The sequence below is a fragment of the Osmerus eperlanus genome, chromosome 7 (genome assembly GCF_963692335.1).
Source record: "Osmerus eperlanus chromosome 7, fOsmEpe2.1, whole genome shotgun sequence".
Taxonomy (NCBI): Eukaryota; Metazoa; Chordata; class Actinopteri; order Osmeriformes; family Osmeridae; genus Osmerus; species Osmerus eperlanus.
In genome coordinates, this window is record NC_085024.1 from 13542289 (window position 1) to 13560455 (window position 18167).

The 18167-nt window shown below is 45.3% G+C and overlaps 1 protein-coding gene across 1 annotated transcript; it reads left to right on the top strand.

Annotated features, from left to right (window-relative positions):
* Positions 1–956: 956 nt before the first annotated feature.
* Positions 957–16839, top strand: sall3a (spalt-like transcription factor 3a). Its single transcript, XM_062465018.1, has 4 exons — positions 957–2254; positions 11527–14703; positions 14852–15189; positions 15419–16839. The coding sequence occupies exons 1-4, from the start codon at positions 2173–2175 to the stop codon at positions 15848–15850; spliced, it is 4029 nt and encodes a 1342-aa protein (XP_062321002.1). The 5' UTR covers positions 957–2172; the 3' UTR covers positions 15851–16839.
* The last annotated feature ends 1328 nt before the right edge of the window (positions 16840–18167 follow it).

Sequence of the window (18167 nt, forward strand, 5' to 3'; positions counted from 1 at the left end):
CGGCTGAACCTGTGTCTGTATCATGGTATTTTTAAAGGTTAAACAATACAAAAACAAATGCACATTGTTGAATGTTTAACAATTGTCTATATATCATAAACTGAATGGATTTCACTCTCAATTTATTTTAGCCTAAATTAGAAAATGCAAGTGAGCATCCAATGAATATGTAAACACAGGTGTTTGTCAGCCCTCCTCTTCTTTCCCCTCCTCCTCACCGCGTGGTCCCAGTCTTGCTGTGGGTACAGGTTTAATGTAAATCACAATTTGCAAGCCTGCAAGCAAACCATGTTAACGTCAAATGAAGACGTGCAGAAACAAACTCGAATTTGTATGTCCAACACGGAAGTGTTTGCGTTGGAGCAAGTCCAAGACCAAACTGTTGGAAACTGAAAATGCATCAAAACATACAAACACGTTTAAACATGAAATAGTCAAATAGCCAGACAAGCCTGTACTTCATTGCTGTGTTTTGCCGAGAGGGTGACAGACTCAACATCATTTGGCTATCACTTTGAAGATAAAAATATGTAACTACTAGTAGGCCTATCCTTTAAATAGCTTGCGTTACAAAATTACTTGTTTATAAAATGACAAAATGGAAATGTCTAAATAAAATATGTTGACTGTGGAAAACGCATTAACCAAGCACTATGAATCTATAAGTAAAAGGCAATTGGGCTGCACTGTTCAACTGAAATATGCTGATGCATCTTTTGCGCATAAACGCAATTAGATCAATCCCATAATTGTGGTTTGGAAATTTATGCAATGATATCAAATATTTAGTTCGGATTCCTTAGTCTTCAGTGTAGCAGATTATTTGACTGAACAGTAACGGTGTGGTACATCCTAGTGGCCGGTCAACGCAATGGGCTGAACCTCTGTCGGGTTTAACTCTGACACACGGCGCAGTCCCCACACACGGAGCTCTACCGAGGGCAACACTGGGCACGCCAATCCTCCAGAGCACTGCGCCGGTCACAAATTACACAAGGAACCGAGACAGAACTTCCATACTTCACCTAAAACACGCAAGAAAGTGGCTGAAGACTTAATTGGAGAGAATTCATTGTGTTTTGGTTTTGCCGATCAACAATACGAGTGACAGAAGGGACTTTTGGAGAGCGGCTTCAAGTGAAACGCGCTGCCGGGAGCAAAGCACCGCAAGGAGAACGCACGAACCTGCTCCAGACTCTGTGGCCAAGCCGACACAGTTATGTGTTAATTAAATAAAATACTGATGAAATGTGTCAAAGCGAGGATGGACTATTTCATGCTCAACATCAACATCGGGTACCTTATCTTGGAAGACGTAGCCTTCAACAAAGTTCTAGAGACAGCGCTTTTTACTGAGTTTCAACCCGAACTTTCAAAATTCAGTTTGCCAGCAGGATTGGATCATTCATCGACATAAGGACCATCTTTTTGACATTCTCAAAAACTTTATTTGATCCATCCGCACTTTTGCCCTTTGCAAGACCAACGTAAAGAAGCTCATTAGAAAGAATATGTTAGTTACTAGAGAGTACTAAGACGACAACACCTCCAAGACCATAGAACACTCCAGAACTCCACAACTTGAACAAGACGATTGAGCCATAAGATAATATAAGTTCACGGAAGATAGAGACCGCTGAAGAAAACTTGTCCTTGTTTAAACCTACCACAAGTTCACAACCCCGTGTGGGAAATATTAAAATAATGGCGGAGATATGGGACACAAGAAAGAAAAGCAATGCATCAATGAATCTCCAGCCCTAGTGAAGCAGAGCTCCGCAGAAAAGGAGAAAAGCTGACCTTCCTCGCCGGAGAACCCCCCCTTACTGCTGGGCGGAACAAGCGGGGTTTGGCGTCTAGCTGGAGGAGGTGGATTGCGAGAGAAAAGAGACAGATAGTCTGAGAGTGAGGCAGCTAATTGCTTAGTCCGTCCCTCATTACCATATCCAGTGTGTGTCCGCTGGACTCCAGCCAATCCCCCTCACACGCTACCATTAATCGCAATGCATTATTCACTATCATAATTATACCGACATGCGCAATCCACACAACAGCAACACCAGCTAATTTCCGTAATTTTTTGCGACGAGACTATTTGCGAACATTTTTTTTCATTCGCTCGTTGCTGATGTATCTGCAAAAAGCAGAATCAACTCTAAGCGTATCAGCAGCATGTCCCGTCGCAAGCAAGCTAAGCCTCAGCATCTCAAGTCGGACGAGGATCCCGCACTAACCGGGGTGGTCTCTGAAAATGGTAAGTGTCAATTGACGTTATTATTCGAGTTATTATTTTAAGTCGCTTACTTTAAGTTATCTTCCCAAGAGTCAACTTTTTGGCAGTCGATTTGTCTGCAGCATACTTCTTCTAAGAAGCGATAACCTCCTATATGCCTGATATTTTGAGGGCTATGATTAATTTTCTCATCTGCTACGTTATATGTTGTTTTAGTTATCTATAAACTGTTAATACCGAGGTATCCGTTCCTCTTTGGTTGCAATTGGCAGTTTTAGAAGCAAGGAACTTGGATTATAGGCTATTCTTTGCAGTCAAAATGGGATTTAGACAGATTTCTAAAGTTTAATTTTTTTGAGTTGTGTTAAATATGTAAGACTATACGGACGTTCAACACTTATCAAGCAAAGCCTGGTTTTCACTGGGTAGCAAGGCTTTATTGTGTGGACTTCAAGTCCACAGTGAGCAAAAGTTGACAGGAGTCTCATGTTTTACGTTTTTAGCCTATCGATGTTTACATGTCAATACAGCAGCCTTCAGCCATGAATAATTTCAAGTTTCAAAATGTCATTTTGCATATTCGAATGTGTTTTAGATCAAAATGTTATTATAATCCCAACAGTCTTCCCTCGGTGTATCACGTTTAGACATGCTTGGACAGATGTGTCTTAATCACAGTATCTTATATAGTCCACTTTATCAGTTAGTTAGTTACACGCACACATACACACAGGCCTACAAACACAGAGACATACAAGCACACACTCTTACACACTTATTTACTAAAATAGTAAAATAGTAGTCTACAAGTTATTTTCTTTCGAAACCAGTGCAATAAAATTTAATCTACGATTTGAGTTCGCCTAGACTTTCCACCCTGCCGGTGTTTTGTGTGGTATTCAGAGAAGCTGAGAGTAGATTGTTTTCCTCTTTAGATTTGAGTCAAAGGCATTTTGTCATGGAAATGTTTTTGTTTACAATTGCCCCCTTTATATAAATCTATTACACATGGCTTATTTCCTAACGCACCCGTTGTCTACGCGATCATTGGACTGGGCTTAGCCGTATGAAAAGCTTTTTTTCTTCTTGCAGCGCTTAAAACGCCATATAGCGTTATAATTATAGATCTAAAACCATCTCAACACCTTGGCCAGAGGGAAGTTTAAACGCTTCTAATAACATAATTTATGTTTTCTTATCAAAATAATGAGTATCTTATTTAAGTCTTTTTTATATTCGATCAATTCAGGAATTTGTTTGTATTTCATATCATATGCCTATTAATTTGTTTTCGGATACATTCTTTTTGTTGTTGAGTGATTTCTTTTCTTGTATGTAAACACAAAACGTGATGATAACCTATTTGTTTTTTTACAATACATGTGTAATGTGAGTAGCCTTGTTTCACAAATCATATACAATATATAAAATATGCCTACTTAAGTTTTATTTAATACAGTTAGTTTTTACTCATCATTAATGTTTCAATTAAGAATGACAACATCCACATTTTTACCAACATTCCGAACAGTTAACTATCAAATAATTATCTTCTTATTGTCTCTGCCTGTTTCCCTCACACACACACTTTATCTATTTTTTGCTCTCTCTCTCCCTCTCTCTCTTTCTCTCTTCTTGATTGGAAAGAGGTAGTGTAATAGTCAGCATTTCTTATTGACTTCCATAAAGCTTATGTTGTATTCTCAGATCGCAGATCACCTTACATTATATCTGTGCCATCTTGGTCCAGATTCACACACACACAGACGCACAATCACACACAAACACACACACTCACACAGACATGCACACACACTCACACACACACACACCATCTTTTGTACTGAACCAGTAGAACAGAAACTGTGTGATGCAATCCCAAGGGAGAGATCTCCGGGCTCTTAGAAGCAGGAAATGCTGGCGTGACTCTCTGTCTGAACAAGGACCATGACAGGGGTCCCTCTCTCTCTCTCCCCCCCCCCCCCCCCTCTCTCTCTCTCTCTCTCTCTCTCTCTCTCTCTCTCTCTCTCTCTCTCTCTCTCTCTCTCTCTCTCTTTCTCTCTCTCTCTCTGCTTCTGTACACCTGCAGTGGTGGATGGAGCAAGATAAATTACCCCAAACCTTTGTCATACTGCTGTCATATGGATTTTTATCATGTGATGGGAAAATACAAAAGTAGGACTCCTAATATGGACAGTTATCTGATTTACGTCATTGACTCATGATTTGGTATGTCTGGATATTAGTCTACACAGTCCCAAACCCCTATGTGTCATGAACACGTCTTTTTTAAAAGTAAATTACACTTTTTGTGCCTATTCAACTGTCTAGTCTTAAGAAGTCCTCTCAGTTCAGCTCCAGATTTAAGCACAAACATCCCAGAACATCACACACAACCACCTCCTGACCAAGAACATTCCTCTGGACACACATGAATGTGTTGCTCTTAGGAACATGCATGGCACCTCAGATGTACATGTGGAAAACACACACACACACACACATACATACACTTCTTGATGCACCATGTTGCTGTGCCTGGTCACCTACCGAAACACTGAGATTTGTAGTAAAATCTGTAGATGTAGATGTGCAAAACAGACCGGTTTAAGGTCAAACACATCCCCGTGTTATGAAGAGAAGATGTCTGTGATATTATGATAGTATCCCAGAACTCCACATGCACATATTTAGATACATTTAATAATTACATACACAATGTCACAATTAGGTTTTTTGTTATTCCCCAGAACCACTAGGACGTTCAATGACTTTTTTGAAGCACTGGTATATTGTTTCAAGGAAGAAAAACATTTCTCAATATCCAGTCTATTGAATAATCATCTATTGACAGCATGGTAACTCACACACTTGGAGAAAATGTCTTGCAGATACAGAGTGACGCTGACTTCCATTTCCACATGCAGTAACCCTCAGCAGGTGCCTCTTAAAGCATCCATTTGAGGAGTCAACCAGCTCATGTGTCCTCTGTTATACATTTCTGGTATACAGTTCTGAATTTCTGGTAGAAAGCATCCTACCCCCCCCCCCCCCCCCCCCCTCCACACAGCCATCTCCGGCATGTTTGGTGCGATTTCTCAGTTATTTAAAACCCCGAGTTAATTTTGACCCCTTTTTTTTAAGTGCGTGGTCTTTTTGTGGGCAGGGGGACATTGTTGTCCGATTACGGCCTGACACTCCTTTCATCAAATCAAATCAAATGTATTTGTATAGCCCTTTTTACACGCAAGCATGTCACAGAGGGCTTCACATATGCCCATAGAACTGCCCCTCTTTCATGCCTGCCCCCTACCCTGGTAAGTAGCCACAGTGGCAACCAGCCTCCACCAGCCCCCCCCTCTCCCTCCCCCCTGCCTCCAGGCACTCCCACGCCTCCATCCTTCCCCGTCTCGTGCCCCCCCCCCACCCCCCGGGGGTGCCTGGTTAGAAGGGGCTTTGATAGAGCTGGCTGACTTAACCTTTGCCTGCTCCGCCCTGCCAGGGCCGGCCGCTAGATGTCAAGCTCTTAATACAATTAGAGCATGTGTGTGGAGTTGACCTTGCCGTTCGCCGAGGCTTACCCGTGTCCTAGGAAGTGTTAACAGCCGCAGGGCTTTCATCTCACTGCCGCTTCCTCTCTACCGCGAGGCGCTGCGAGCGCTGCTCCTCCCGGGGGCCTGGGAGACGGAGAACACACCCTGCGCGCACACACACGCTCGCACACACACACACACACACACACACACACACACACACACACACACTGACGCTGATGACTGAGACAGACTGACTATCATTGTTTACAAAGTAAGTCACTTACATATTATTTCGATAATAGATAATAGATGGTATTCAGGTTTACAATCTCTCAGTCTAAGAATCTGGAATATGTTGTATGGGAAGCCTCTTTTGGGTGACTCAAGGAGAGAGCACAGGGAGGAAGGCTCCGAGACAAGGATGGATGAAATTAAAGAGAAGGAAAGACATAAAGAAGTCCTCCTCGTACTGACAACACGACTGTTCCCCGCTTCCCCTTCAATTGAGCTGTGTTTGGCTTTGTTCTAATCCCCTCTCACCATTAGGTTGAGTCTCACAGACCACCCATGCTGCCATGCCAAAGACGTCTCAGGCAAAAGGCACTCAAATATGGCTGTCTTTTAATTACCACTCAGCACTCAGAGAACCGAGAAATGCAATGCCTCAGAAGAGAGAGAGGGAGAGAGTAAGGGAAAGGAAGAGAGCGAGGGAGGGAGGGAGGGAGCAAGAGGGAGATAGAGGAAGAGAGGGAGAAAAAGAGAGAGCTGAGCTCGCCAGCGTGGTATCACACATCCATCCGGAGAGAGCGCCGTCACTGAATACTGTATCGCAATGCTAACACAAACAAATCGTTAATGTTTTGGCTGTGCCTCATCTGCGCGCAACGACAAAGGCCTCCCTGTCGGAGGGGGGAAGTCGTTGTAATGCGCTGCAGACGAACCCAGCCCCGATGAGGAGGGATGAGGGAGCCATGAGACAGGCCCCGGGGGAGGACAGGTCGGGTGAGCGGAGGGGAGGGAGATGTGTGCCTGGCTCAGGGTGACCTGTTGTGGGGAGAGCAGAGCTGAGAGCAGGCCTGGATGACCCAGCCCTGGGGAAGGGGGGCGGCGGGTGAGGTGGGGGGGTGGAGGGGAGCAGGGCAGGGTGTTGGTCTGTGTGGATGGGTGTAGGAAGGAAGGCAGAACTCGGCGTCAGGCTCGAGGGGAGGCTTGGGGAGAGAGTGAACTCGGAACTGAGCCAGGTGTCTTCTCTCTCTTTGGGACATTACAAAATCATCTATCAGGGTTCAGTGTTACACTTGAAGAGCAGTGGTACTTTTGTCCTTTGCAGTTTTTCTATTTGACTGCGGACAGACAGAGGGATAAAGAAGAGAGAGGCAGTGTCTCAGCTGCCTGTCCCCTGGACAAGAAATAAGAGAGCAGGTGAGACAGAAGAGGAGAGATAGAATGAAGTGCAGAATGTGCGAGGACATGGAAGGAAGGACAGTACATAGAGAGAAAAAAAAAAACGGTGGGAAAAAGTAATTGGTACAGGAATTCCAACATAGTTGAACCCAGCAGGCCTCCTCCCCGCTCTCCTCCTCATCGCCCTATTCTCCCACAGCTTGGATCTAGAGCAATTTATCTGTAGTGTCAGAGAGTAGAGAAAGAGAAAGACAGAGAGAGAGAGAGAGAGAGAGAGAGAGAGAGAGAGAGAGAGAGAGAGAGAGAGAGAGAGAGAGAGAGAGAGAGTGAGAGAGAGAGAGAGAGAGAGAGAGAGAGAGAGAGAAAGAAAGAAAGAGATAGAGACAGAGAAAGAAAGAGAGAGAGAGAACTGGGAAGCCATCATAGTGGAGGAGATAGGAGTGATTCTGTTATGGCTATATACAGATAGCTACTCCAAATGGAAGAGTGATTCGGATCGCAGACAAATACAGTCAATGATAGTCATCTGTTGTTTGAGAAATGTGCACTGGAGTCATTAGGCCATGATTTAGATACATTTGCTTTCTTTTCTTCATCCCGTTTTTCTTTAGCCTTATTGCCAAGTGTATCACAGTAGCACTGTGTTACGTGTGTGTGTGTGTGTGTGTGTGTATGTGTGTGTGTGTGTGTGAATGTGAGAGAGAAAGAGAGAGAAGCATTAGTGTGACTGTGACGATTCTATGTGTAAGATTTGTATCATGTGTGTGCGGTGGTGCATAAGGTGACACGTCATATATGTGTGTGTGTGCTGAGTTTCTTATTTGCGCTCGTGTGTGTGCGTCCTTGTTTGTGTGCTGTAAGTGAGTCTGGAAATTGTTAAGAGAGAAGAGTTTGTAATTGCTCTGTACTCTGTACTGTGCTCAATACACTCCTCTGTGGGCTCCACAACAGCAGCACAGAGCATGACTACCTCCTGTGATATGATATGTCAGATTAGTGGTCTCCGTTAGGATGCCACAGATTGCTGAGAGTGATAGCGGATACAATGATTCAAAGTGTACAATCCCTCCATTGATTGGGCCTCAGCTTCATATTTGCATTTGAGTAAAGGAAGGACTCTTAAAGGAATGAAAAACGCATTGGATTTGTGTTTTAATGCCTTCCTTTCTCTTGCTGTAGGAGAATCAATACACACACGTGGGATCGCACACACAAGCGCGTTCATGCAGGGGCACACACACGCTCACCTTCTTTTACTTGAGGACATGTTTTCGTTTTTCTTATATATTATATTGTTGTATTTATCATAATATGATGATCTCATTTATATTAATGTAATGTATTTTGTAGAAATGTTATTTAGAGGAATACATAATTTTTATAGTAAAACATATGACTTAAAACAAATATCTGTGTGATTGAAGAGCAATTAATTAAGATTTATTGTCACACTAATTCAAATTACAACGCGAAAATGAAAAACATTGCTAAAACGTAATTCAGATGAAACGTTTATTTAATATTTAACAACGATACTTTAAAAGAAATGTATTCCGCTTACTGTTTTTATTTTTTATAAAGTTCATGCAGCATGCTTAAAAAATTAACCTTTTCTAGTGTTGTCTCTTGAATAATTTGATAAAAAAATGTGTATGAACAAATGTGTTAAATATGTCTGTATTATTACATAATACATGGTTAGTAAATGGAATGTGTTTATATTTATATATCATTATCTTGTATTATGGGATATATTATCTTATACATTTTTGTCTTAAATTTCCATAGAAGGTATTCTGGTGTAAATGCGTAAAAAAAATATATCCAATACTTGACAGCAGTGCCCTGTGATAATCACATTACTTTTTTGTAAAATTTTTGTTTGAGTGTTTTTTGGGGTCATAGCCAAACAAATGACCCCTCTCAAAAGCCCATAGAAGGAATTAAAGGAGAGATTGACAGTAAGACCATGCAAACAGCTAATCATCCCAACACAATGCTTACTCATTCACCTCTCCCACCCCCGATTGTGGAAATTAGCTCTAGTTTTCATCCGCTAAACGGCTGAAGGGATTTCTGACGGAAGGCACGTGTCACAATGATTTTCAATCGTTCAATCTCCACTTATCCATTAATTTCTTTGTGCCTATTTTTTACATTTATGTTTTATCAAGAGGGCATCATTTACCAATGTAAAATACAGTACACTGTTCGTAGGTGTGGTGTGATGTTGAGGCCCAGGGCTGAGTAGATATTCCTTCAGAACCTGTCCGTCTGACCTAACAATATGAGCACATTCTAAACCCGACGGTGTTCATTGTAGAAAAATCTAAGATGGATGGATTAATTCCAACACTCATTGTGAAGATGAACTAGGTGCTATCTAGATGGATCTGAGAATGACCCCTTACTGTCTGTGTCTTTGCTGTCTGGGTTCAGATTTATTATTATTTTTTGACTGTTGAAGTGAGTGTTTTTTTTCTCTTCCCCAATGATATGTGCATGTGTGTGTGTGTGTGTGTTAGGCCTCCCTCCAGATTTGATAAGAAAATGTATATTCACATTTACATTTTTAAGCAACTTTAGTTTTGGCTTTTATGGTATTTCTCTGTGATTGATGTAAATGCATATTGCATTTGTATCACACTCAGCTGTGGTAAACTAGAGTCTTCCAACCAATCAGAATGTGATAATGATATCTATTTAGGCTGGTTTGGAAGGTGTGCTCACTGAACCATCAGAAAGAGGAAGCCAGCCCATGACTTCACATTTTGTAATTATCACATTCCAACCTTTGACATTTTTCAAAGCTTGTTTCACATTCACACTTACAGCATTTGGTATTGTTCATCAGGTTGAACATTTGAAAATAATCAGGAATGCGAACTGTCTTTTCGTAATTACTCATCAGTAAGAGTCAGGAAGGCTAGTCAAGAAGGTAGTCATGTTTGTTGCATAGGCACAGTAACTGCTTGGATAATGAATACACGCTTAACACGTGTACAATTGTTCACACACACACATGCACACCACACACATATACACATGCACACACACACACACACACACACACACACAGGCATCCATGCATTTTAGAATGAAATAAAAGTGTGTCCTTAATGATTTGATCAGGTGTGAAGTAGAGTCATGTTCAGTAATACTCCTGTTGTAAGCGCACTGAAGAGGAAGTGATTAAACATGTGATTAAACATGTGATTAAACATGTGATTAAACATGCTACTAATCCGAGAAATGACTGCCATAGAATGTAATTTGGCAAGTCTCGTTTCAAAAAGAGAAAGGTAGAATGAGGGAGAGACAGAGAGAGGCTGATAATTACTTGTAAAAGCTCCATGTTTCTTCTTTTTACAATATTTTTTTTTGTTTTAATAGATGTTCTTCGCAAAGATACGATATTTGTTAAAAAGAAAATTGTATAATCACTCAACTTTTATGATTTTTATCAAATAGACAACAAGATAAACAAAATGCTCAAATGTATTAAATCATCACTTAATATGGAAACATAATATACAACAATATGGAAACAGAATATTAGCCTACAATAAATAATATGTGTTATTAATTGTAACATTAATAACGTAACTAAAACATTTTCACAAAATACACACATATTTTGTATAGCACACAAACAAATAATTTGGAAAACACATTTAGAATTAACTTAGATTACACAATATAGACATACTAAAACTATTTAGAAAAACACAATTTGATTTTCATCAAAATGTAACTTAACAGTGCCACTGTATGTCTTAAAACCTGTGAGGGAACAGTTCATTGAGAAGCTGGACCTCCATGACCTCTGTTAAGAGACTGTGTTTGAATGGCTTTACCTATGCTAAATGAAGAGGCCTAGCCGTTTGAAATGCTGGTGGAAATGACTGGGCTTGATAGCAGAGGAGAATCCTAATAGGTCCATCAAAGAGCTGATTTGTACCCAACAAACGAGGCAGCTGTGAATTGTATGAAATATTGGAAATCAATAGCTTCTATGGAATTTCATTAAGCGGCAGTATCCACAATTGATAGGCCCTCATAATTTGATGGATTGCACAAAGAAAATTATTAGCTGGATCTATGGAGAGAGAGGGAAGGCACAACACTCGGTCTGGAGAATTGGTGAACCAGGGCAATTTGTTCTGAGTAACCAAAAAATAAAGAATATCGATTCTGCTTATGTTAAAAGAGAGAAAAAAAAGATTCAAAGGTTAAATCTTTGCAGGGTTGCCGCGCAGAATACGTGTGGATTTTTAGATAGATTATTTATTCATGAATTCCCCGCCCCCTCTTTGTCTCCCCTCCTCCCCCCGTCCTCCCTCCTCCCCCCAGCCCCAGGTCTGATCCTGGATGATGCGGACAGCGGCAACGAGAGCCGCAGCGGGAGCGAGGAGACGCACGTCTGCGAGAAGTGCTGCGCGGAGTTCTTCAAGTGGTCCGACTTCTGCGAACACTTAACAAGCTGCACCAAGAACCCCCTGGTGCTGATCGTCAACGACAACGAGCGCCCGCCCACCCCCGACCCCTCCCAGGAGTACCTCGCAGAGCCCTCCCCCACGCCCAGCTGCCCCAGCGACCAGGCGGAGAGCGAGGACCCCGGGGAGGGCAGCCACAGTCCGGAGGATGGAGGGGATGAGGGGGCGGAGCTAGCCCTGGAGGTGGGCGGTTCCCTGGAGAAAGAGGAGGAGGAGCCCATGGATCTGGAGTTGTCCCCAGAGAAGCCCCCGGACCCTGAAGACAGAGAGGGCTCCCCGGAACCGGATGGAACTTTACCTCAGCTCAGCGAGGCTGCTCCCTCCCCTGCCGCCAGCTACAGCATGCCCAGCACCAACGTCACCCTCGAGACCCTACACGGCACCAGGGTGGCGGTGGCCCAGTTTTCTCAGAGTGTGCGGGCGGCGGCCGCCAGCGGAGGCGTGTCCACCATGGCGATTCCCATGATTCTGGACCAGTTGATGGCTCTGCAGCAGCAGCAGATCCACCAACTGCAGCTGATCGAACAGATACGCAGCCAGGTGGCACTGATGAACCGCCAGCCCAGCGCCCAGCCCCCCCTCAGCCACCACCCCCACCACGGGAGCTCCAGCGCTGCTGCCCAGGGTGCCCCCTCTGGCCCCAGCCAGCTCCAGCTCCACAGCTTCATGGCCCCCCCTGCCCACCAGCTTCCCCTCAGGCTCCACTCCGGTCTGAACGGCCAAGGCTCCTCCCCCCTCGCCTCAGCTCTGGACGGGCCTCTCGCTCAGTCTGCGTCGAACGGCAGTCAGCAGTCTAGCTCCACCATGGCCAGCAGCACCTCGGCGAGCTCCGCCTACCCCCCTTCAAGTGGGAGCGGCGTGGCTTCTCTTCTGCCCCCCTGCTCGTCCTCCCTCTCCGGAAGCTCCAGCGGGGCTAGTGGATCAGGGCCCGGTGGCAGCAGCAGCTCAGCCCTGTCCAGGACCTCTGGCAGCCCCCCGGCGCTGGGCCACAGCAGCCTGCTCAGCTCGGCCTCCAACCTCCCTCTCATCCCCCACAGCTCCTCCAGCAGTGTCATCTTCCCCAACCCTCTGGCCAGCATAGCGGCCACCGCCAACGCTCTGGACCCCCTCTCCGCCCTGATGAAGCACCGCAAGGGGAAACCCCCCAATGTGTCGGTGTTTGACACCAAGCCCAGCTCAGAGGACCCATTCTTCAAACACAAATGCAGGTTCTGTGCCAAGGTGTTTGGCAGTGACAGCGCCCTGCAGATCCACCTGCGCTCCCACACGGGAGAAAGGCCCTTCAAGTGTAACATCTGCGGCAACCGCTTCTCCACCAAGGGGAACCTGAAGGTCCACTTCCAGAGACACAAGGAGAAATACCCCCAAATCCAGATGAACCCGTACCCCGTGCCGGAGTATCTGGACAATGTGCCCACCAGTTCAGGTATCCCTTACGGCATGTCCCTGCCCCCTGAGAAGCCTGTGACCACCTGGCTGGACAGCAAGCCTGTCCTGCCCACAGTGTCCACCTCAGTCGGTCTGCAGCTTCCACCGACTCTCCCCAGTATGATGGGAGGGTTCGGCGACTCCCCCAGCCTCACCCCACTCAGCAGGTCACCCCAGAGGCCCTCCCCACCATCCAGCGAGTGTGCGTCTCTCTCCCCGAACATATTCACAGACGCTGGCATGACCACAGCTTCTCCCTCCCCTAAGGCCAACACAGTGGCCGACGCGCAGCCTCTGCTGAAATCCGAGGGCGTCCACCTGCCCCCTACTGTCGCCTCCAGATCAGGGGAGAACACCACCACCACCTCCGTCACGCAGGTGGTCCTGTCCACCACCATCAACTCCTCCCCCTGCACCGGCGCTGGTCTGGCCTGTGAGCCCATCAGTGCCCCCAGCTCCGTCTCCCACAACATCCACCCCATGCTCACCTCGTCCTCCTCCGCCTCCCACCCGGTGCTCCCCATGCTCTCGGACCAGTTCAAAGCCAAGTTCCCCTTCGGCGGCCTCCTGGACTCTATGCAAACCTCCGAGACCTCCAAGCTGCAGCAGCTGGTGGAGAACATCGACAAGAAGATGACCGACCCCAACCAGTGCGTCATCTGCCACCGCGTGCTGAGCTGTCAGAGCGCTCTGAAGATGCACTACCGCATCCACACGGGCGAGAGGCCCTTCAAGTGCAAGATCTGCGGACGGGCTTTCACCACCAAGGGCAACTTGAAGACTCACTTCGGGGTCCACCGGTCCAAGCCCCCCCTGCGGGTGCAACATTCCTGCCCCATCTGCCAGAAGAAGTTCACCAACGCAGTGGTGCTGCAGCAGCACATCCGCATGCACATGGGGGGGCAGATCCCCAACACTCCCCTCCCGGAGAGCCTGCAGGACATGGACGCAGACCTCTCGTTCGACGAGAAGAGCCTGGACGCCATGAGCAGCTATGACGACGACCTCCTGGACGAGATGGAGCAGGCCATGGAGGAGGAAGCGGAGCTGAAGGAGGGGGAGATGGACCCGTCGAAACCCCTCCTCCCCTACTCTCCCGGAGCTTCCCCGCCCACCTCTGTCATCTCCAGCATAGCCGCTCTAGAGAACCAGATGAAGATGATCGACTCGACGGTCAACATGACTCGCTCCTTTGGCCTGAAGCCCTACCAGAATGGTGGTGGGTTCGGAGTGGAGGGGGACTTCTTTGCCAGTGACTCCGTGTCTGCGATGGGGGATGGGGGCAGCCCAGCCCTGTCTGATGGGGGCAGCCCGGCCCTGTCTGAGTCGTCCGGCTCTATGCAAAATATGTCCCCAGACCACAGCCACCCAGAGAGCCACTCCAACAGTCTCCCAGTCACCATTCTCAACCATAACAGCGCTTCAGAGGGAGGACAGGATAACAACCACGGGATGGCCACAGTGAAGTCGGAAAAATCGGACACTCCCTCGCCGATCCCTGTGTCTGAGGGGAACGGGGCACTGGACCTGACTGCCACCCAGCCTTCCAGGCACTTCATTAAGGAGGAGAACCACTTCAACATGCTCTTCCTGAGTAGAGACAGAGGTACGTGCAGAGACATGAACTCACATGGTGTCGCAAATAACAGCTCACATGAACCCATTTCAACTGTCAACATGCTCATACAATATTTACTCAACCTCTCTAATGCAATGCTCTATCTTCACTGGTCCCTACGATATGTTTCTCTCAGGACTCAGCACTCCTAGCCTGGCCACCACAGCCTCCAACATGATCAAGATGGAGATGAACGGCCACGGCAAGTCCATGTCACTAAGCAACAGCCCCCACCTACCTGTGGGCGTCCAGGTGCCCGCCACGGCGCCGCACACCACCATGAACCCCAGCATCACCCCCATGCTGGCGCCCCCGCCCCCCAGACGCACTCCCAAGCAGCACAACTGCCACTCGTGTGGCAAGAACTTCTCCTCCGCGAGCGCCCTGCAGATCCACGAGCGCACCCACACGGGGGAGAAACCTTTCGGATGCTCCATCTGTGGACGGGCCTTTACCACCAAGGGAAACCTGAAGGTAGGAGGGAGACCAGTCACGTTGCCTTTGATAAGTCATATCAAGACTACTGTACATCTATGAGGAGAAGAAAGACGCCTCAGTTCTAAGTCTTAATATGACAATGTTATAGTACTACAACACCATTTCCCATGACTAGCAGATCCTACAGTGTCATATGTAAAATGTAATTGAGATAACTACCAAAAAAAATCGTAAACATTCCTATGTGTGTTTGATGCTAATCCAGGTTCACATGGGCACCCACATGTGGAACAACGCGCCAGCGCGGCGAGGCCGCCGTCTCTCCGTGGAGAACCCCATGGCTCTGCTGGGGGGAGATGCCATGAAGTTCAGCGAGATGTTCCAGAAGGATCTGGCCGCGCGGGCCATGAACGTGGACCCGGGCTTCTGGAACCAGTATGCAGCAGCCATCACCAATGGACTAGCCATGAAGAACAATGAGATCTCCGTCATCCAGAACGGGGGCATACCCCAGCTGCCCGTGAGCCTCAGGGGCCCTGGGATGACCTCGCTGGGCCACCTGTCTGGAGGTCTGGAGCGGGTACATGCTGGTAGTAGCCCTCCCATGAGTGGCCTAGAGAAGACTGGGCTGGAGGTTGGGGCTGGGCGGCCGTTCTCCAGGTTTATGGACGAGAATAAAGAAATCGGTATCAACTAAAGACTAACGGTAGTATCCTCTCAGAGAGACCCATCTCATGATGTGGAAAGGACATAAACTGCTAATCCAGTTTGAACACTTATGTACTATATTATGTACAGGTTACGTTTTTTTTGTTTGGATTTTGGAAATATAGTATTTAGTATTGGTTAGAGGCATTCCATCCTCCTTGATATTTCGCTCATACGAAGAATACTTTGTCTCTAGTTTGAGAATATGTCGTCTTGCAAGATTTGCATGGTACTTCTTGGTTTCTATCAGTATGTTCGACTGCTTTCATGGATTTTCTTTTAAAAATAATACCTTGACTCAGTGGCGACAAGCGAATTGCCTCATTGTAAAGGACTGAAATAAGAAAGAGACAGTTGCTGCCGAGACTGACTAGCCTTTGTTTGGCTACATTGTTTATGTTTGTTCCCACACAAAGGGCCAGGTATAGACTGAAATAAGACCCACGAATGGTGTTTCTGTGCTCGCCTAATTATTATTTTTCTCATGAAGTAGAAAACTTGAAAAAAATGTTTGAACTATTTTAATCTTTAAATTTACTCTCCCGGCATTGTGTTATAATATTGTCCTGTGTCTTTAGTATTTATGATATTGAAAAAAGCGGGTATAAGAAAATATATTTAATTGCCCAAGCATTTTATTGATCCTTGTTTTCTAAAGATTGCAGACTTCACTTCTAAGTATCTCTTTCAATAAAGACAACAAGTCATGACAGTTGAAAAACAGAGACACCTTGTGAGGTTTTATTTGGATATCCAGCAAGACTATGTGTAACATGTCAGGTGAAGATAAAGTGAAGGAGCCGCTGGGTATCTGAAGCTGCTATGACCACAACCCTGCTTTTAACCTTTGTAAAAAGACGGAAAAAAAGATATCCTTTGGAAGTAAAAAAAAAAAAAAAAATGTATGTATAGAAATACGGACAAATCTAAACAGGTATGCATATTTTGTATCACATGAAAATAGACATCATGAGTTGAGAGTATTTGTCATGTTTGTGAATGCACTTTTTAAAACGAGACGTTTTGTCTGTGAGTTATCGTTAACCCTTTTGACTGAGCTATCTATCACGTGTTGTTTGGATTGTGTTCAGCGTACCAGTCCTCCAGGTTGCAGAAGGGCTCCTTGGTGGCAGCACCTGTGCTGCTCTCTCAAGGACGTCCTCCTCCACTCAATCAAACCTTCTCAAATAAAAAAAAGAGAGAACAGGTCATCTGTGTTTGACTGGTCTCCTTCCCTGCATTTGATAGGACGCTTTCTGTTCTTACCACTTTAAATGCATTGCAGATTGTATTTTTCTTCATGGCAGGTTCTAAGATTCAATGATTACATGAATTGTTTTAGTGATGGATTATTTGATTTAATGGAAATTACAGCTTCCTCACTGTGCAGTGTGCATAAACAACTTCTTAAAACTCATAATCACACAAAATTGTTTATATAAATCTAAATGAACAATTGTTTTCTTTGCTTAAATCATTTATTTAACCCAAGATAATCCATTCCCCAGAATAAATGGGTCAAAGGAAAGATGCTGTCAGTATAACCTCCATTTAAAAGCCGACTCAAATAATACGTACCCATTCTTTGCGACTCAGCCTCGGGAAAAACTGAAACCTTGCAAAACGTGGCTTCCATTTTAACAAACTCGAATAAGGCCTTGTTGAGGTGAATTCAAGGAACAAACAGGAGCACTCGACACTTAAGACACGCAAATGCAAGAAAAAACAAATCAATTTTTAGCCTACCCCCGGGATGAAAGAAAGAGCAGGGGAGAAAATACAGAATCAATATCTTTCACAGCTCCCCAGAAATGATTACAATCCATTTAATTATTCAGAAACAAGCAATCTTATTATTAACATTTTAGTAATTTACAAAGGAACATTTTATATATGTGGAAGTCACCATGAAGGTGTAATAACTCAGTTCTGCCAAACTGCAACCGAGGTGGGATCAAACCAAACAGGGTGGCAACCTATCGAGTGACCAAGAGAACGTTTCTAAGGGTAGAGTAGGTTATAACCAGACATTTTTCTCAGGATCTCCTGAGTGTGAACTTTGATTGCTAAACAAATCTTAACATATGTTCAGAGTCCAATGTAAATTTGTTTAATGTTTCCCCAAAAAAATCAGTGGAAAAATGGGTTGTGTTCTAAAATATTTGCTTTTGCTTGTGTTTGGTGCTGCATATCCTGGTGAGCGCTTTGAAATGGCCTCTTTATTTTGGGAATTTCAAATAAATACTGCAGTCCTTCTGGGGATGACTGGCAGTCATGTTGCTGATTCCCAGACATCTCTGGCGATT